The sequence below is a fragment of the Meles meles genome, chromosome 6, assembly GCF_922984935.1.
Source record: "Meles meles chromosome 6, mMelMel3.1 paternal haplotype, whole genome shotgun sequence".
Lineage (NCBI taxonomy): Eukaryota > Metazoa > Chordata > Mammalia > Carnivora > Mustelidae > Meles > Meles meles.
Window position 1 is genome coordinate 31527534 of NC_060071.1, and position 20929 is coordinate 31548462.

Consider the following 20929-nt stretch of genomic DNA (forward strand, 5'->3'; position numbering starts at 1 on the left):
CTTTATTACTTACAGAACTCCCAGTTTTTACTCATTCTTTATGACTAAGGGCACACAAATTTTTGAGTTTTATGTGTTTCAAACTTGATAGCCCAACCAGACTGGGAGGTCCATAAACGCAAAGATCTTCCTTTTATATCTTTCACAGGGCTGATAACTTTGTGCAGCCTGTAGAGTGCTCACTAGGGAAGACAGCTTGTTAAAACACCACTCTGGAAGAGGTCGTTGCTCACATGGTGTCCCATTTGTGCATACCCTGAGCCTGACTTCACTGAGGCAGAGAACAGAGAAGATTAAGAACAAAAGATTAAGAACAGAGAACAGAAAAGATTAAGACCGAATATGTCTCTATTATAGGATGGACACCCGTATAAAGCTTACTGTACAATTAATACCCAGTTCCAAATACTGTAAAGGAGAGTTTGATTCTAATGTTTAGAACCTTCTTACTAAGCAAACCCTCAGCAGGGGGTGTTTAAAAAACCCCGATCTAAATTCTCCCTGCTCTCATCTCTTGCTTTTTGGGCCCCACGTACAGCTGTTGTGGAAACAGTGGCCTCATATATTAAAGCCCTTCTAATTTTAGAAAGTTCTCTATCTCTCCTCCAGTTGCTCTAAGACATTCCCAGGATTTCCTCAAGTACCTTTAACTTCAGCTGTCATTTCTTAATTATACAGAACGTCAGGGAGCTTCCCCAGTTTGCAGATTTACCATCCATCTTCTGTTCCTGGGAGTTCATATGCCTTTTACTGATCTCATACTTCTTTTGTCTCTCGGGTTCAAGTGTCTCTGCTTGCTGAGCTTTGGGACTGGGAGAGGGGCTTTGTCTCATGGTAATATCTTGCAGCAAAGGCAGTTTGCAGCCAAACGCAGTATCCACAAGAATTGCCCCTTGGAGCACCTCCCTTGTAACGTGTACAGAATCACCCAGAACCCAGCTCTGTCTCTTTGTGTACCCTCTGCCAGATTGTTACTGTATCTTAGAAGACGTCCAGGTGGTGCCATGGTGCTGGTTTATAGAAAAGTGTATTCTGTTTACTTAGTCCAGATTTTAAGAGGAAATCTTACACCCAGCCGTCCACATGCTTCAGAATGTGCTCAGATTCAACAGACCATACAACTTAAATTGATAAAATAATACTTGCAATAATAAAAGCCAGCACTACACACCAGGCACTATTCTATTCAGTTAGTTAGTTCTATTATCACTCTTACCTTTTAGGTGGAGAAACTAAGGACAAAGAGGTTAAGTAATTTACCCAAGGTGACAAGGCTAATAAGAGGGAGCCAGGCTCTGACTCCAGGCAGTCTGACGGCAGGATGTGTTGCCTCTCTCATTGTGGGAAACACTTGAGATTTTTGAGATTCCTAAAGCTGGAGTATAAAATTACCCTGGTTTGCTTAGGCATGCTGCAAAAGTGGAAAGAACTATAGATGAAAATTCAGAAAACCCAGGGTCCAGTCTGGTTTCTTCTGTCATCTGTGTGACACACAAAAGTGATTTTGTCACTCTGGACATATTTATTCATCTCTAAAACGGAGAGTAATCCTGCCTGTTCTTACCCACAATAACATAATTGTACGAATCTGTTCAACATATACTTTGTTCAAACATAACTTTGAAGAAAAGTGCTATATTGAAGAAAGTTCTAAGTTTAGATGAGTTTAGGAGGACTTAGGTTTGATATCTGAGTGTAATAAATTCCTACCATTCAATTATTTGTTTTCAAGGTACCATTCTGTATGTCTTATAAGAACTCACATTTAGCAATGCTGACGGCAGGCTTCAAGACGGCTGACTCCCAGTAGACACCAAGAAAACCCATGGCTCTGGGAGCATCTTTCAACATGACCAATCCACAGTAAGTAACAGGCGGGATCTCTGCTCTGAGGATGATGAGTTAGTACCTCAGAATCGTGGGTGCAACCAGGAGATCCTTTCTCAGCCCCGGGAAGATGGGGGAGCTCCAGGCAATTTTGCCCTCGAGCCTGATGTTAAAATGACAGGTTAAAAATCAGCTCTTTCTCTGAGTTTCCTGACTGATATCATCTCTTTTTTTGGTTTAAAAAGGCAGAGGAATTCTGTAGCCCAAAACTGTTGCTATACATCTTCCTTAAGACAAGGATCTTCTGATTCAGACAACAACTATACACACTTCCTTTAGCAGGAGGCCATAGAAACTGGGGAAAACTTCAAAAGCAAACCTCAGGAAGATTAGAACATGCTTAAGGTGAATTAACAAAATGGGAATTGCAAAGAAGTTTAGAAATCATGAGAGGGTTTCTAAAAGCAGGCTTTAAGGGCAGAACTCTTAAGGCAGAAGTGCTTTCATTTCCTAAACCTGAGAGGCCATGTGGACCACCACTTCTTACCAAACACCAGCAAAGTCGTCACTTATTTTGTGTTTTGCAGCTCACTGGCAAAAATACCAAGATGGGAACAGCATTCTTTCTGTCATACTGCATGGCCCCAGTCTGCCTAGCTATGGGGCTGGCTGCTGTCATCATGGAGCAGGAACCCATTATCTCTTGCCCACAGTAATGCTGTGTAAAAATGAACTGTGTTACCTGTGTAGAATACAGCAGTCAGTATTTATTCCTCCATGTGTGGGGTAGCCAGCTAGATAGCTGCTAATCTGGAATCACACTTCGACATGGGGCTTGGCTTGCTGTCAGCTGATCTGCATGAAACTGGGCTCTGCTCAGTGTGTTTCTCATCCTCCCTTAGGCTAGGCTGGTCACCTTCCAATGGCAATATCGGAGGTACAGGAGAAACTGAAGCTCCCTTTCATGTTTCTGCCTATGTCATGTCTGCTAACATCCCCTTGACCAAAACAAATCATAAAACTGAGCCCAGCATCAAGGGTGGAGAATCATAGTCTTCCTTCTGATGGGAGAGGCTCTGCAGGGTCCCATGGCTGAAAGGAGAGGCTGAAGAATGGGGCCGTTAATACATATTGTCCATCATAGTGTTCTTCATATCTGAGACCAGAGTCTAGTCTCAACACCCAGGCTATGAACTGTGGGACCTTCGCTCTCACCAAGGGAGGCCTTGTGTCCTCCTACGGAGATGACCACATGAGCAGAAATGGTGCTGGACTGCTGTAACCACTGGCAAGGGGGAAACAGAGCAAAAAGTCGGGAAGGCTGAAGTAGTCTGTCCCCTGCTGCTCAAAGCCACATCCTGTTAGTCTCAGAAATTCACTCCAGCCCTCTGAACGGCCCATGGATCGGAAAGTTCTCTGTGTCCAGTAAGCCACCCGTAGCTTCCGTGAGTAGCCCAAAAGAAAAGAGAACGAACTCAACTCAGCATGAACTTTTTTGGAAACACCTGGAGGAGCCAGGATTCCTCACCAAACACCCACACTTTTATTTCAATTGTTGAGAAACACAGAAGCCTCACATCCTATGACTGTTCCTCCTGAAGATCTTGAGGCATTTTGTAAATGTCACACAAAGATGAGTACTACTCTCTGTGCTTGACAGGTAGCAATAAGCCAGGGTTTAAATAAGGCCTACCAAAGAGAATTGGGGCGCTGGAAATTACTTGGTGAATCCGGGTGGTCTAGGCTGCCAACATGGGACATTCAGATAAAAATCCCACTTTTTCCTCAGTTATCCAGATGATTCAAGCAAGAGAACAGCAGGCAGATTCAGCTCTAAACTTCCTCGATAACTGCCGCTGTGTGTGACTGGTTAGAATTCAGTGATGGTTAGGAAGGAAAAGTCTGGAACTTAGAGGTCCCCACCCACGTGTAGGGACTAGTCCCTGCAGAGCTCCTCCGCTATGCTCCATGTCTCTTCTCCACATCAGACGCTAGGGTGAGAATGGATGGCTCTTAGGAAGCCTCTGTTTCACCTCCTTGTGTTTCAGTTGGAGAAATTGAGGCTCCAGAAAAGCCCCAGGGATGTCAGCATTGGAGTCAGCACCAGAGCCCAAGAGCAGCGCCAAGACTGACTGCCCCCCCAGTTTTAAAACTGGCCTCTCGATGTTCCCGCAGATATTTCATCTCTACTCCTCTCCACTCATGCCATTTTTCTTTCTGACCTTCATTGTTTAGCCAGAAGCATAAGACCCAGCCCCTCAGATTCTGCAGGTTAAGAGAGGGTCAGGGATGTGTTGGAGGGACCAAAGATGGCATCCCAGGAAGTTAAACCAAAGTGCCCTTACCCAGCATCTCTCCGCAGGGTTTCTGCTGGTGTTTGGACAGGACACTGCCACGCTGCCGGATATGTAATCCTCCAGTCCCACTGATGTCAGTAGTGGCTCCCTGTGGTCACCATGCCAGGCAGACTGCCACACATCCGCTGGGAGCAGTGACGTAGGCCCGCAGTGACATGGACACACAGTGACGAGAGTACGTAGTGACAGGGGCCTACAGTGACGGGGGCATGCAGTGATGTAGGCGACCGGCAGCTCCATGGAGGTTTGATCAAGTGGCCTCCATTTCCTATTCTCAGCCTTAAAAGGGGAGATATAATAGGACCAGTTTATGTAGGAAGAGAGTGGCAGCCAGGGACAGCTGTCCTCTGCTGTCCTCACTGTCCAAGGCCCACATGATCTCTCCAGATCAGTTCCCCAACCACCAGAAGGACATCCAGTCACATACAGAAGCCTCTTTCCTCTATTGTGGTACAGAGAGTAGGAACATTTCAGAGAACCTTTACAGAGAAACCCAGGAGAGAGTTTAAAAAGAGTTTATTTCTTCGGGGCGCCTAGGTGGTTCAGTCAGTTAAGCATTTGACTCAGGTTTTGGCTCAGGTCACAATCTCAGGGCCCTGAGGTGGAGCCTCAAATTGGGCTCCCCACTGAGCAGGGAATTGGCTTCCCCTCTGTCTCCCTTTGCCCCTCCCCTTGCTTGTGTTCTCTCTCTCTCTCTCTCTCAAATAAATAAATCTCAAAAATATATATATATATTACTCCCATATAAAGTATAGGGACCAAAAAAATCTGAAAAGTCTAGCCCCTGGTTTTGCTGGTGGGCAGAATTTCGATCTGGGTCTATAGCCCCCTTGATAAGGATCCGACCTCCATAGCTCCTATTTGTAGATATGAGCAATTCCTCCTAGCCTTCCTCTACCATTCTCCAACTGGTGGAAGAGACAGGGGCTTCAGTCCAGTCCCTTGGGTGGCCACTGTGGAGGATTAGCCACCTCAAGCTTTCTCCACTCACCCCCCGCACAGCATGGATTCTGATGCATTCTTCTTCCTTCCCTTGGAGAGTAGAAGAATTAGTTTGTTCCTGAAGGTTGACTGCCCTGTTGCTCTTCTGCCCAACTCAGGCCTGCCATAGAAGGAGGAATTTCTGAAGTTGAGATCATCTCCCAACAAGTAGACGAAGAAACCAAGAGCACTGCTCCCGTGCAGCTGGTGAACTTTGCCTATCGTGACCTGCCCCTGGCTGCGGTCGACCTCTCCACGGCGGGCTCACAGCTCCTGTCAAATCTGGACGAAGATTACCAAAGAGAAGGGTAGGTGCCGGGAGTTTTGAGTAGCTAAAAAGGCTCTTGCATATTCCCCGGAGTTTCCATGGGTACCTCAGTGAGGCAGCACAGAGATTAGAGACCAGAAGTTCACATCAGCCACCCAAACTCATTTTCTCCTCAGGCACTGCTTCCTCAGAAAAATGCTTTGGGCACAGAAATATCTGTTCTGCTAGACAACCTCTTATGTGACATTTGCTTGAAACTCGGAGATTCATAAAATTGTTTTAGGACTGAATTGCTCTTTAATGGCCCATCCAACCTCCTTGCTGTACACTTGGGAATCAGGAGACCCACAGGGATTAGGGACTGGCCCAAGGTCACAGATCCCATATGGGGTGGACTTGGACCAAAATGCCCATTATCAGCTAGCTCCCACCAGGGAAGAGGCTGGGAAGAAAGCATTCTGCACACAGTAACATGCTGAGTGTGTAAGGGAATTTAGCAGCATTTAGCTGGGAACTGTGCAGACATTAGCAGCTCTCTTTTCAGCAAGGACATGTAGGATATGCTAGTCCTTGATTCAGAGGAGTGGCCACTACCAACTCCTACTTAGCTTGTCAAGCAGGTTGGATGCCTTTGTTCCCCAGGGAATTTCTCATTAGCCTGGTCTGTCTTACAAACCTTCTGAAGGTGAATGGGTGTTAGAGCTGAATGAAGCAGGGAGACACACCAGTTCAATGCTCCCCTTTTATGTAGCAGAACCTGAAAGATGGGAACAGGTCCTAGGGTCTCCCAGCAGGTCAGACTTTTCTCAGCCCCACCCTGTTGCTCTTAGAGAATTTTAAACATTGGCCAGGACCTTTGGAGCTACTTCTGGGCCACTCTTCTTGCTCAGGTGTCTGTACATAGTGTGGAACATGCAGGCTGCTTGAATATAAAAATGAAGGGCTGCTGGGTTGTTTTAGAAGCAAATGAGAGGGCTTAGCTAAAGTTAAATTTGCAGAGCTTGGATTCTCTGTGTTTTTTCCCATAGGGGCTCTTCCGTTTCCCCACAGAAATTTCCTAACAATTGTGAAACCATACACCTTTTGCAAAAACTGCACCCTAAGGGCTTTCTCTGAAAATATAATTTTCTCTAGGTATTGTGTGTAGTAGAGTCAGGAGGATATTGGAGGAAAAGGAGATAGTGAGGGGATATGCCTGGCATCCTGAGCACTGTCAGCACTTGTCTGAGGGCAGGGCTGGCTTCTGGATCTCCAGATCCTTGAGGCCCCAAGTCGGGGCCAGTGTCAAGTCCTGCAGCCTGTGCTGTTGCACAGGCCCTGTGTCTGGTTTAATGTTTTGCTGCTGTGGCCCTCAAATTAATCGGGGTTTGAAAAAACCTTGCATTTTCACAACTTAGGTTGGGTACTTCCCTGAGCACCCGGTCTCTGTGACACTGCATTCTGGTGGTCGGAAGTGGTAGTGCGGCTGGTAACAAATCCCCATCTTTCCCAAGGACCCGTTTCGCGTTCAGCCTGAGCCAGTGTTAGACCCTTTTCAGGTCTGTGGTCAGAAGGTGTGAAGAGAAACGGGGGGGCGGGGGGGGCGCCGGAAGACCTCTAAGGGTTCTGGCTTGGGGTAGTGTGTCCATGGGCAGCCTCCGGGCTTGAAGTACACGCTGGCTGTTCCCTCCCTGCCGCAGGGAGGGCGATGGGAGGCCTGCTTTGTCATTCCCGGTGTTCCTGAATTAGACCCCTGCAAGGCTTCTTTTGATTAGGTAGACTACAAATGAAGTGCCCGCCGGCAGAGAGGCTCTTGATTTGATTTGAGCCTCCAGGTGTGCCTGGGAAGCTGCTCCTGTTGGGTCAATAGGAAGCAGCCGGGGAAGGGATTTGCAGGCTGCTCCAGCTCTCCGGTGAGGAACTGTGCTGGCAGTCAGAGGGCTTTCTGGAGGAAGGAAGAGCAGGCACGGGGCAGAAGCCAGGAGAAGAGGAAGTGAAACAAAAGCACACTGCGGAGGGGCCAGGCCTGTCCTCACAAGGCTTCTTGGCTCTTGCTGCATTTCCTGGGGTTTCCCAGAAAATCCAAGCTGGCCTTTCCTGAAACACCACAAAACAACGCTACCTACAGTTCAGGTCAGCCTTCCAAAAGGTGTGACATAAGTCTCTTCAAAAATACCTCTTCTTGGGGCGCCTGGGTGGCTCAGTGGGTTAAAGCCTCTGCCTTCGGCTCGGGTCGTCGATCCCAGGGTCCTGGGATCGAGCCCCGCATCGAGCCCCGCATCGAGCCCCACATCAGGCCCTCTGCTCAGCGGGGGGCCTGCTTCCTCCTTTCTCTCTGCCTGCCTCTCTGCCTACTTGTGATCTCTATCTGTCAAATAAAATCTTTAAAAAAAAAATACCTCTTCTTGCTGTTAACAAACAAAATTTGGTTGAGTAAATTTGAAGATCTAGCTGGCTTTTTTATTCAGTGATTCCTGAATCAGGTGCCATGCCATCTAGCAGATAGAAAGGAGGTCTGAGGAGCTGAATGACAAGAAAGACTTTCCCAGACAGAAGGAGGCAGCGCAGGAGAGTTATTCCAGGAAAGAGTGGTTTGTTCGGGCAAGGCCTCCTTCCATGCGGGATGGCAGGGTCTGTATGGAAGATGACCTCACTGGTGCTGACCAGGGAATTCCAGGGGGACTGCTTAAAGATTATATTCCTGGGAGAGGCTGAAGCTATAATTACGTTAGGTGTTAAGTCTCAGATTGCTTATGTGGGGCTTAGCATGGGTGACTCCATTCTGGGCTTGTTATGTCTTTTTTAAAACTGCCAGAGGAAATGTGATATAGAGACATGAATGTTGTCTGTAGGAAGAGGAGACCTCAGGGACCCCAGCAAGAAAATGCCTAGGGACCCCACTGCCCTGCCATTGAGTTTCAAACTCAATGTCGTCTCAGTGCTTTTACAATACCCAGAATCTGAAAATGTTAGAGCTGGAAAAGACCTATAGGAGACATCTATGCTAAGTATTCTAATATTCCAGAGTCCAGAGAGTGCAAGGAACTTGCCCACGGTCACACAGCAGCAGACTCTGAAACAGAGCCTGATTTCCTGGCTCCTGAGCCAGACTAGTACCACGGGGCTTCTGTTTGTCACCTGGCCCTTTACAGCATCACAGCTGTGACTGTGGTTACCATGGCTTGCCCACGTGACACTGCTGCAGTGTCACATACCTTTTGCCCTTGAAAGCCCTGTGAAGAAGCAGTCGCTGTGATGTGGGTAAGCCCCCAGCCATGGGGAAGAGCCCGTCCCCATCAAGCTCCCTGCCTTTCCTAAGAGCCTGTAGTCCTTCTCATGTGCCTGCTTAGCAGAGCCCAGACCACGGCTCTCCACTCTCTGCTCTCTGCACTTCCACACCCAGGCTGTGGAGGGCTCGGGGAGGAGAAGCAGCCATCTGTGCAGATTGGCACCTTTGTCAGCTCAGGCTGCCACAACAAAAGACTGGTGCCTTAAACATCAGAAATGTTATCTTCTCACAGTTCTGGGAGACAGAAGTCCATGATAAAGGTGCCAGCAGAGTTGGTGGCTGGCGGGGACGCTTCGGCTTATAGATGGCCACCTTCTTGCTCTGTCCTCACATGGCCTTTCCACATTACGTGTGGGTAGAGGGAGAATGTGAGCTCTGGACTCCACCTCTTTTTTTATTGTATTTTATTTCCTTATTACTAACATGTAATGTATTACTTGTTTCGCGGGTACAGGTCTGTGATTCATCAGTCTTACACAACACACAGTGCTCCCCACAACACATACCCACCCCAGTGATTCCACCCTGCAGGCTCCTCCCTGGCCTCGTGTAAACCTGATCACCTCCCAGAGGCCCCACCTTCAAATACCATCACACAAGAGGTTAGGGCTTCAATATAACATGGGGGGAGCGGGGCACAGATATTCGACCCATAATAGCACATCCCCAAGACTCAACGTCTCTACTCTCAACTTGCTTCTCAGTTCTGCCTGACCGTGTCCCCCTGTGGTCCTGGCTGGCGGGCACTCCTGGTCCCAGGTGGTCATCTCAGATTGCTTCTATTTTCCTCAAGTCCCCCCCTTGCCTTCAGCAGATGACCTCCTCTGTTCCTTCCTCAGAAAACAGAAAGTGTTCCAGTGGGCCTGCACCCCACCCCTCAGTCCCCCTGCTCCTTCGAGGGCCCCTGTCATCTCGGAGCTCTGATCTCCTTCCCCTCCCACCTTCTAAATGTGGTTCCATCAGTTACATTCTCACCCTGATTCACCACGCACTCTGGTCTCATATTCTCCCTTGACTCCATGTCCCCTTTAGCTGCCACCCATTCTCTCCTCTTTGTGGCCAAAATTCCTAAAGCCTCATCTGCACTTGCCATGTCCCTTTTCCTCCCAGTCATTCCTCAGCCTGCGCAGTCCAGCTTGAGCCCCATCTGCGTAGTGGACTGTCCCGTGTTGCTGGGGCCCTTAGGTTATCCTCTGGCCAGGACCAGAAACTAGCAGCCACCCACTTCCTCCCTCTTCAAACCTAGCCTCCCTGGGTCTGCTGCTCTACCACACTCTCCTGATTTCTTCCTGCCCCACTGGCCCTTCTAAGCCTTTTAAAAATTGTACTTTCTCTGCTTGGTCCCTCAGTGTTGGGGCTCTTCATTTTCTTTTTTTTTTTTTAATTTGTTTATTTGTTTATTTACAGCATAACAGTGTTCATTGTTTTGGCATCACACCCAGTGCTCCATGCAGTACGTGCCCTCCCTATTACCCACCACCTGGTTCCTCAACCTCCCACCCCCCTGCCCCTTCAAAACCCTCTGGTTGTTTTTCAGAGTCCATAGTCTCTCATGGTTCATCTCCCCTTCCAGTTTCCCTCAACTCCCTCTCCTCTCCATCTCCCCATGTCCTCCATGTTATTTGTTATGCTCCACAAATAAGTGAGACCATATGATACTTGACTCTCTCTGCTTGACTTATTTCGCTCAGCATGATCTCTTCCAGTCCCGTCCATGTTACTACAAAAGTTGGGTATTCATCCTTTCTGATGGAGGCATAATACTCCATTGTGTATATGTACCATATTTTCCTTATCCATTCATCCGTTGAAGGGCATCTTGGTTCTTTCCACAGTTTGGCGACCGTAGCCATTGCTGCAATAAACATTGGGGTACAGATGGCCCTTCTTTTCACTACATCTGTATCTTTGGGGTAAATACCCAGCAGTGCAATTGCAGGGTCATAGGGAAGCTCTATTCTTAGTTTCTTCAGGAATCTCCACACTGTTCTCCAAAGTGGCTGCACCAACTTGCATTCCCACCAACAGTGTAAGAGGGTTCCCCTTTCTCCACATCCTCTCCAACACACGTTGTTTCCTGTCTTGCTAATTTTGGCCATTCTAACTGGTGTCAGGTGGTATCTCAATGTGGTTTTAATTTGAATCTCCCTAATGGCTAGTGATGATGAACATTTTTTCATGTGTCTGATAGCCATTTGTATGTCTTCGTTGGAGAAGTGTCTGTTCATATCTTCTGCCCATTTTTTGATATGATTATCTGTTTTGTGTGTGTTGAGTTTGAGAAGTTCTTTATAGATCCTGGATATCAACCCTTTGTCTGAACTGTCATTTGCAAATATCTTCTCCCATTCCGTGGGTTGCCTTTTTGTTTTGTTGAGTGTTTCCTTTGCTGTGCAGAAGCTTTTGATCTTGATGAAGTCCCAAAAGTTCATTTTTGCTTTTGTTTCCTTGGCCTTTGGAGACATATCTTTTTTTTTTTTTTTAATTTTATTTATTTATTTGACAGACAGAGAGAGATCACAAGCAGGCAGAGAGGCAGGCAGAGAGAGAAGGAAGCAGGCTTCCTGTCGAGCAGAGAGCCCGATGTGGGGCTCGATCCCAGGGCCCCGGGATCATGACCCGAGCCGAAGGCAGAGGCTTTAACCCACTGAGCCACCCAGGCGCCCCTTTGGAGACATATCTTGAAAGAAGTTGCTGTGGCTGATATCGAAGAGGTTACTGCCTATGTTCTCCTCTAGGATTCTGATAGATTCCTGTCTCACGTTGAGATCTTTTATCCATTTCGAGTTTATCTTTGTGTACGGTGTAAGAGAATGGTCGAGTTTCATTCTTCTACATATCGCTGTCCAGTTTTCCCAGCACCATTTATTGAAGAGACTGTCTTTTTTCCATTGAATATTTTTTCCTGTTTTGTCGAAGATTATTTCACCATAGAGTTGAGGGTCCATATCTGGGCTCTCCACTCTATTCCACTGGTCTATGTGTCTATTTTTATGCCAGTACCACGCTGTCTTGGTGATCACAGCTTTGTAGGAAAGCTTGAAATCTGGTAACGTGATGCCGCCAGTTTTGTTTTTGTTTTTCAACATTTCCTTAGCAATTTGGGGTCTCTCCTGATTCCATACAAATTTTAGGATTATTTGCTCCAGCTCTTGGAAAAATACCAGTGGAATTTTGATCGGAATGGCATTAAAAGTATAGATTGCTCTAGGCAGTATAGACATTTTAACAATGTTTATTCTTCCAATCCAAGAGCATGGAACAGTCTTCCATCTTTTTGTGTCTTCTTCAATTTCTTTCATGAGTGTTCTGTAGTTCCTCGAGTACAGGTCCTTTATGCCTTTGGTTAGGTTTATTCCCAGGTATCTTATGGTTCTTGGTGCTATAGAAAATGGAATCGATTCTCTAATTTCCCTTTCTGTATTTTCATTGTTAGTGTATAAGAAAGCCACTGATTTCTGTACATTGACTTTGTATCCTGCCACGTTACTGAATTGCTGTATGAGTTCTAGTAGTTTGGGGGTGGAGTCTTTGGGGTTTTCCATATAAAGAATCATGTCATCTGCGAAGAGAGAGAGTTTGACTTCTTCCTTGCCAATTTGGATACCTTTTATTTCTCTTTGTTGTCTGATTGCCGTTGCTAGAACTTCTAATACTATGTTGAACAAGAGTGGTGAGAGTGGGCATCCTTGTCGTGTTCCTGATCTCAACGGGAAGGCTGCAAGCTTTTTCCCATTGAGGATGATATTTGCTGTGGGTCTTTCATAGATAGATTTTATGAAGTTCAGGAATGTTCCCTCCATCCCTATACTTTGAAGCGTTTTCATCAGGAACGGATGCTGGATTTTGTCAAATGCTTTATCTGCATCAATTGAGAGGACCATGTGGTTCTTTTCTCTTCTCTTATTCATTTGTTCTATCACATTGATTGATTTGCGAATGTTGAACCAACCTTGCAACCCAGGGATGAATCCCACCTGGTCATGGTGGATAATCTTTTTTTTTTTTTTTTTTTTTAAATATTTTATTTATTTGACAGAGAGAGAGGTCACAAGTAGGCAGAGAGATAGGCAGAGAGAGAGGGAGAAACAGGCTCCCCGCTTGAGCAGAGAGCCCGACGTGGGGCTCGATCCCAGGACCGTGAGATCATGACCTGAGCCGAAGGCAGAGGCTTAAACCTCTGAGCCACCCAGGCGCCCCTGGTGGATAATCTTTTGAATGTGCTGCTGGATCCTGTTTGCTAGGATCTTGTTGAGAATCTTTGCGTCCATATTCATCAGTGATATTGGTCTGAAATTCTCCTTTTTCATAGGGTCTTTGCCTGGTTTGGGGATCAGGGTAATGCTAGCTTCATAAAAAGAGCCTGGAAGTTGTCCTTCTGCTTCAATTTTTTGGAACAGCTTCAGGAGAATTGGTGTTATTTCTTCTTTGAAAGTTTGGTAGAATTCCCCAGGGAATCTGTCAGGTCCTGGGCTCTTGTTTTTTGGGAGGTTTTTGATCACTGCTTCAATCTCGTTACTAGATATCGGTCTATTCAGGTTGTCAATTTCTTCCTGGTTCAATGTTGGGAGTTTGTAGTTTTCCAAGAATGCATCCATTTCATCTAGGTTGCTTAGCTTATTGGCATATAACTGTTGGTAATAATTTCTGGTGATTGTTTCTATTTCCTTGGTGTTAGTTGTGATCTCTCCTTTTTCATTCATAATTTTATTAATTTGGGCTTTCTCTCTTTTCTTTTGGATTAGTGTGGCCAATTGATCTTATTGATTCTTTCAAAAAACCAGCTTCTAGTTTCATTGATATGTTCTACTGTATCTCTCATTTCTACCTCATTGATCTCTGCTCTAATCTTGATTATTTCCCTTCTTGCATGTGGAGTTGGTTTGATTTGTTGTTGATTCTCCAGTTCTTCAAGGTGTAGAGACAGCTGGTGTATTCTGGATTTTTCAATGTTTTTGAGGGAGGCTTGGATGGCTATGTATTTCCCCCTTAGAACCGCCTTTGCTCTATCCCATAGGTTTTGGACCGAGGTGTCTTCATTCTCATTGGTTTCCATGAATTGTTTAAGTTCATCTTTGATCTCCTGGTTGATCCAAGCATTCTTAAGCAAGGTGGTCTTTAGCTTCCAGGTGTTTGAGTTCCTTCTGAACTTTTCCTTGTGATTGAGTTCCAGTTTCAAAGCATTGTGATCTGAGACTATGCAGGGAATAATGTCAGGGGCTCTTCATTTTCTGTCTTTGGTCATTTTCTCTCTACTTTCATCCAGTCCCATAACTTAATATTTTTCATCTTGTACTTTGAAAGCCATGTCTTTCAAAGTGCAATTTCTCTCTCAATCTACTGGCTCATATCCAACCACGTCCTGGACATCTTCACAGGGATCCAAACACACCTTGGAATCCCAACAAGTATCCATGGAATAGTCTATTCTTCTCCTGAGTTGTCTGTGTATTTGACAGGAGAGTTCTTGTCTCCATACACTTCATTGCTAAAAAGAGCCTTTTCAGTAACAGCACCCAAGTCCAGCCTGGGGAGCCACAACCTGCTCCTCCAGAACTTCTGGCTACCATAAACCCAAATCTGAACCTGAGCTGTCTTTTCCCAAAATGTATTTTCTGTAGCTCCCATCAGTGGATCTATACCTAGCTGCCTGGCCTCCCGACCCATTCCTGCCAGAATGAGTCACATGTGCATTTTGGCTCATTTCAAATGACTCTGAGCTTCCTTGCCACCTTAACAGGAGCCACCAAAACTCCGTAAAGCTAGTCAGTCAGCTGTGGTCACACTGGAATTTGTGTCCTTCCTCCTTGCCTGCTCTGGCTCCTTCTCATCCATGTTCAGAGCCCTCGAACCCACTGCCACCAGCAATGCCCATTGTGGCAATGTTTGTCAGTTCAGGAGCTTCAGAAACCCCAGAACCACAGGTACTCATGCAGTGTGGGCTCCATGCCAGGTGGGGAAGAACAGCCTCCCCCCACCAGCCGCAGCTCTGGTCCTATTTGCTGCTGACCTTCACCCCTCTACCAGTAGCTGTCCAATCTAATCCACAGGGTGGTGCTGGCACACCTCGCTCGCCCCTGTGGACATCATCCTTTCTCTCCCTGCCTCTTCCTCCCACGCCGCCTCTGGGTGCCTCTTCCTTCAATAGTGACACAGCACAAACCCACAAGTATGTCCACAGATGAACGGTCAGGAGATGGGAAGGGGGGAATACAGAAGGTGTCTGAGCCTGTCTGAGCCCCACCCAAGCTGGTCACAATGCCGTACTACACCAGTAGTAACCTGAGAGACCAGGCCAGTTCCTTTGCTCTCACCCCTCATGTTCTGCCATCCACGGCCTGTAAATTCCTATTGTCTTAATACCTCTTCATTATACCACCCTTCTCACAAAGGACTGGTGACCATCGGCCAGCTACTTTGAACTGCATACAACAGAAAGCCCATCTCAGACTCAGTCAGACTTTGATTAGCCCATGTCATATGGAGCACAGAGTCAGGCAGCATCTGGGTTGGTCCAGAGGCTAAACAGTTTCAGTAAGGACCAGAGTCCTTCCATCTCTCTGTTCTGCTGCCAACAGTACTGGCTTCATCCTCACATTAAGGTTTCCTTCAGTTTGTGAGAGAGCTGCCTACATTCCTCATTCATGTCTGGTCGGAGAGAATGACTGCCCACTATGCTGTTTTAAGAGGAACAGAGATCTTTCCCAGAAACATTTACCTGCTCTCTCTTCATGTCTCATTGGCTAGAATTGGGTCACAAGGGATAGGGGACCCATCACTTGAACGCTATAATTTGCCAAAACACATTGCTGTTACCTGATGGGGCAGGATTGGAATGAATATTGGAGAATCACCCACAGCCTTCAAGAGCACCAAGTCTCCATTCATAGCCTTTGATCTAGAATTAAATCTTTTCTTCAGCTTTTCTTGTCATTGTTTGGGAAAGGTCTAAGACCATTGTCTGCCTTCTTAGGACTGTTTCTTCTGTAACTTTGTCAACTTGATTCTCTGCAGTTTGACTTGCGTTTGTCATCCTGGTTGACAATGCTTTATGTTTCCTTGTAACCAAATCCCTTCTGCCTGGTTCTTGTTCTTTGCCATTGGACATCCCCCCATTCAGTGGTGGGGAAGTGAGGCACAGAGCTCTTCTCAGTGAACCAACTGTCTGCTTTTAGAAGAGGGAAACTAGGTTTGCAGGAGGCTAACTCATGGCACAGACTGGAAGTTCTACCTTCTCCTAACCAGCTACATTGCATTGGAGGCCTGGTTGGATTGCAGAGTCTAGGCTAGACAAGAGGCCACAAAAGAGGAAATTCAGAGAAGCCCAGGATCTCCACCCCAGAGAGATGATGGTGATAGAATGTGTCGAGGAAGGCAGTATAAGGCAAGAGTCATTCACCTCCCCTTTTACAGAGAAGACTCTGTGGCCACAGAAAGAAACAGTGCTCCCCATATTTTTGGTGGAAAGAGGATACAGAGAGGGTCATGAGATGTGGTGGGATAGTCTTTGTCAAAAATCTAAAAATAAAGGAAGAAATGAAAGATATTCAACACCTTGTAATTATTTCTATTTTAGGGTTCTAAAAGGTTGAACCTGAGAGTTCAAGGCTAGACCCCCAGAAAACCGAAGCTTGGAGGAGGATGGGTAGACAGAAAGGATGTTATTAAAGATGATGCCAATGTCACATTTCTGTTAGAACTTCACAGTCAGAGGAAGAAGACATAATAGGAGCACAGGAATGGCTTTTTAGATGTCAGGCTGGGAGAAAAAAAAAAAAAGATAGGTCCAATATAGCAACATCTTTAAATAAGGACTAAACTAATTTTAGATATACCAGCAGACAACGGCTGGAGGCAAAGAAGGTGGAAGGGGAGGAACATACTAAACCAAAGCCCAAAATACTGTCCTTTCTCCCTACACTGTCTAGCTCAAGGACCATCTCCTCCAAGAAGACTTCTGTGCCCCCACCCCACCCATGACAGGGCCTCACTTCTGTATAGCCCTAGCCCTTCGTCTCCCTTTATCTCAGCAGGCATGACACTGGGCTCTACTGGCCTGCTCACCAGTCTGCTTCCAGTACTGGACCATGTGCTCCCCTCAGGGCAAGGATAAGATCCTTTGAGCCTGAAACAGAGAGGGTGTTGATGGAAAGAAGGAATGATTAGGATGAATGAGTGAGTGAGTGGATGGACAGACTCTGTTAAGGATGAAAAGAAGGGGAAGGCTTTCTGTTTGGGGAAAATTGGGGCTGGTTCCCAGACTTTGGTGGGGTCAGGGATTAGCCACAGGGAGGGAACAGGTTTCTCATGCCCCAGAATACAAGGCTGTGGTCTGTGGCTGGCCCACCTCTGAGCATCCCTGCTAATTCCGCATCCTTCCACAAAGTCATCCCAGAAAAAGTAAATCAGATTTACCTCAAAACATACCAGCTTCACCTAGAAGAAGGAAAAGCCTGGGACACCAGGGTGGTTCAGTTGGTTTTGCTTTTGGCTCACGTCACGATCACAGAATCCTGGGATTGAGTCCCGCATCTCCTTCTCCCTTTGTCTTTTCCCCCTACTTGTGCTCTCTCTCTCTCTCTCTCTCAAATAAATAAATAAAATATTTTTTAAAAAGAGGAGGGAGAAAAAGCCTTTTGGGGTTCAGGGTTAAAAGACAGGTGCATCCCAGCCATGACCTTGCAAGTGCAGCCTAAAACTTCTGTATCTTCACTTGGCAGGCAACATCTTTTGCATTTTCCCCCCAAGGAGAAAAAAGTTCAGAAGGAGCTTCATTAATCCATCTTCTTGATGTCAGCAAGATTTGTCTATAATAAAATGTCACTCTTTCCTCTGGCGTACCGACCGGGCCCCAAGCAGTCCCAGTGACTCTATATTTTCAGTAGGCTAAGACTTGCCGGAGGCTTTCTTGATGCCCCAAACAGGTAATAAAGGTTTAATTAAGATAAAAGAAATTTCCTGGTAAACACAGGTTATCTTCTTCTCTGTAGTCCAAGAATCTCAAAGGTTTTTCTTTGATTAAGAGGACGATAAATTCACGGATTGATTCTTTCTCAGCAAAATAAACCTCCTGTCCACTCTGACGCGCAGGTGCACGGTGTACGGCCACAGACTACCACTAGGTGGCGGCAGAGAAGCTCTGACCGCCTTCGCCGAGGGGCGCGAGTGTTGCCTGGAATGGCGGAGGAAAATGTAAGCCCACGGACACGTCCCCCGTTGCAAGAGGGCTGAATTTATGGTGTTTGGAGGTCCTCGGTCACCTTTGGAGGTACCTGGAACCCACACTTTGCCCAATAGAAAGAGTGTGGCTGCCTCAGGATTTGCCAGACCACAACTCAGAACGAGAGAGATGGACAAAGAAGTGGAAAACAGTAGGTTAGGAAGCTGGCCTAATTCATGCGTCCCTGCTGCAAAACTTGACAAAGGAGATTTTCAGACTTGTGGCCAGTTCTGCAAACTGAGGACTCCGGAGGTGGGAGGGAGCCTTAGAGCCACTGTCCAGCAGCACCCCTCTTCCTAACAAATCAGGTGTGGCCCTTCAGACCTGCATAGACAATGTCCTGGGTACCCCCCACCCCAAGTAGGAGCAGCCAGTCTGTGGTGTGTGTCTGCCTTTGTGTCCCCAGAGAGGGGTTTTGTGCCTCACCAAGGTGGATGACAGCTCCTAGCTCCCAAGCCCTAGCTGGTACCGCCACTCCCTGCTGTCTTTCCTAGAGAAGGGATTTCCCAGGATGCAAGAAATCTGAGATTCTGGGACAAGCAAATGTCAGACTTCCTGACCCCTGCTGCACACAGCCCGCTTCCTGCTCTCTTCCCCAAGGCAGTGAGGCTAACCTTTAGCTCTGAAGCTGCCAGTATGGAAACCAATTTCTTTAGTTCTGCAAATGGCTGGGAGGGTCATCTCTCACTTCTAACCCGAGAGTTCCTGTTACATGATGTGGATTTATGTGCTCATCTTTCTGGGTCTGAGGGCACTGCAGTGGCTTGCCTCCTGGAATTGGATGCAGAAACAAAGAAGATGCCTGCCAGCGCTTTTCCTGTTCTGGTTCTCCCTGGGAGAGAAAGAAGCCCCAGTGACCCTTTCAGATATTTAGCAAAAGGGTATCCCTGTGGGCATTGGGTTGATGGTTCTCCCAAGTGGATTTTAGTCTCTTTGGAGAAGTCTGTGCATGTGAGCTCATTTCCCTCTCCTGCTTTTTTTTTTTTTTTTTTTTTTTTCTCCCTTTATTTGTTTTGCTTTTCAGAGTGGCCTAGGGCCAGGGCTCAGTCAGGATTCCTTTACAAGGCTTCAGCCTCTGTGAGGATGAAGACCCTGTCTACTGTCTTGTGCTCACCGCATAATGCAATGCCTGGCACTTAGGGGGCACATAATAATTCTGCCTGGAATGGAATGAACATTGAGACTATTGAGACTTCCCTTGTTTAGATAATTAATCCCTTTTCTAATGCCCACATACCTAAATGATCACCCAGTAGGTATGCATAGTAGACATGAAGTAAGCACTATGTTATGTGCTTTACATATGCTATTTTCCATATTTTAGAACAACAACCCTGCAAAGGTAGATAATACCCCTCTTTTGGAGATGAGGAAATTAAGACTCAAAGATTACACTCAGAGTTCAGTCTGTTGCAGGAGTGTGACTTGGAGACTCCAGTCACCACCCAAACCCAACTGATGGAAAAGTCTGGCTTTCCCCACCACCCATTAACAGAAAAAAATTGAAGGAATTGTCTTCTAAAACAACTAGATGAATTAACATTTGTAAAGTGCCTGGAAAAGTACTGTTTCATAGTAAATGCTGTATTGTATTGTTAAGTCAATAAAAAATAAAGCCTAGGTCAATGCCAGAAGTTGGATTAAAGTCTGCCTTATGGCTTTCTCTGACAGTGTTTTAATCACCAGGAACAAGTGCAGTAAAGTCAAGTGGGACCCTGGGCTGTTGTGTTGACCCTTGACACCACCGGGGCTGCAGGATACAAGCCACAGGTGTTAAGCATCACAGAATTGGAGCCCTTTGGGACTAGAAGGGGTCTCAGACTGCCCAGTCCTGGAGTTTGAACCTGGAGCTTACATGTCCTTCAACGGTCCCTCAGTGAGATTCAAAAGGTCCATGACCCCTTAGAATGTGATGCCCAGTGTTGTGGTTTTCTGCATTTTTCAGGCACAGGGCCACAGTTTTCATCCCATTAGAGAGCTCTGCGACCCAGCAGGGTTTTGAGGCTCTGGTCTAGCAGTGCCTTCTGAAGGCCGCCTTAGAGGCAAAGAGGGAATCCTAGTCCTTGGGACTTCATTCCAGCCCTGTTACCAGACAGGACTCTGACTCCCTCCACCCCTCTCCCAGCTCCTTTCCTAGGGCACTTAATGGATGAAAATCACCAAGCAGGACTGGCAGGTCCATCTGGTCTGGCTGCCTGCAGGGAAATGAGCTTTTCTGTCATCTGCTGCCTCCTCCCGGGATGCTGTGACTCTCCACTGATGGGAGCACATTTTTCCACCACTTGAAGGGCCTCCCATTACCCAGACTCGCCCCGCCCCCTTCCCCTATCATGCACATTCCCAGCCACACCAGCATGGCAGGCATGGTGACCCGACTGCTCAGTGGATTGCGGGGGCAGGAGAGGCCACAGGAGCAAACAGCCTCCTATCCTGGCACTGCATGCTTCTGCCTCACCTTTCATAAAGGGGCTGTGTGAGTTCCAGGGTTGGGAATGCGGCCTGATGGTGCAGTGACCTGGAACTGCATGCTTCCGAGCCACTCCATGGCCTTACCTCACACGGAAGATATGTCGGAAATTTGCCAAAGTTCGTCCTAACTTTCTAGAAGTTATTCTTTCAAACATTTATCAAAACACCTCAGAAGATAAAGCAGAAGTAAAGGTATCCAGCACCCCCGCTCCCACCCCAGGATTTCTCGGAGGCCTCAGGAACTAGTAGAACCTCGCAGTAGAACACCTGCCAACCTGCCAGGAGATGCCATCTGGCTGCTGATATTTATAGACTTTGCCAGCCCAAGCCTGCCTCCTGGAGCTGGCCCCTTGCTGTCGCTGGAGTAAGCCCTGAAATTGATAGACGCCTGCCCTCTGGTGGCAATTCCAGGGATAACACCACCCTGAGGCCCAGCTCCAGGGCCCTGATTGGGCTGGGTGCTGAAGGAAGTATCTTCTCTAATTAACAAGTCAATGCTGATTTCCCTTCAGGCCCATTAAGCTCCTTGACTCATTATT

At 46.9% G+C, this 20929-nt stretch overlaps 1 protein-coding gene across 3 annotated transcripts in view; it reads left to right on the plus strand.

Annotated features, from left to right (window-relative positions):
• Positions 1-20929, plus strand: part of TMEM266 (transmembrane protein 266) — a 120976-nt gene that overhangs the window by 48503 nt on the left and 51544 nt on the right. For 2 of the 3 annotated variants that reach the window (XM_046010190.1, XM_046010192.1), the window contains exons 2-3: positions 1733-1863; positions 5285-5473. In XM_046010190.1, coding sequence (XP_045866146.1) covers positions 1826-1863; positions 5285-5473 — 227 coding nt within the window. In that variant the 5' untranslated portion in view covers positions 1733-1825. Of the gene's footprint in view, positions 1-1732; positions 1864-5284; positions 5474-17791; positions 17970-20929 lie in introns of those variants that run through there. The other variant, XM_046010193.1, reaches the window with a different exon arrangement.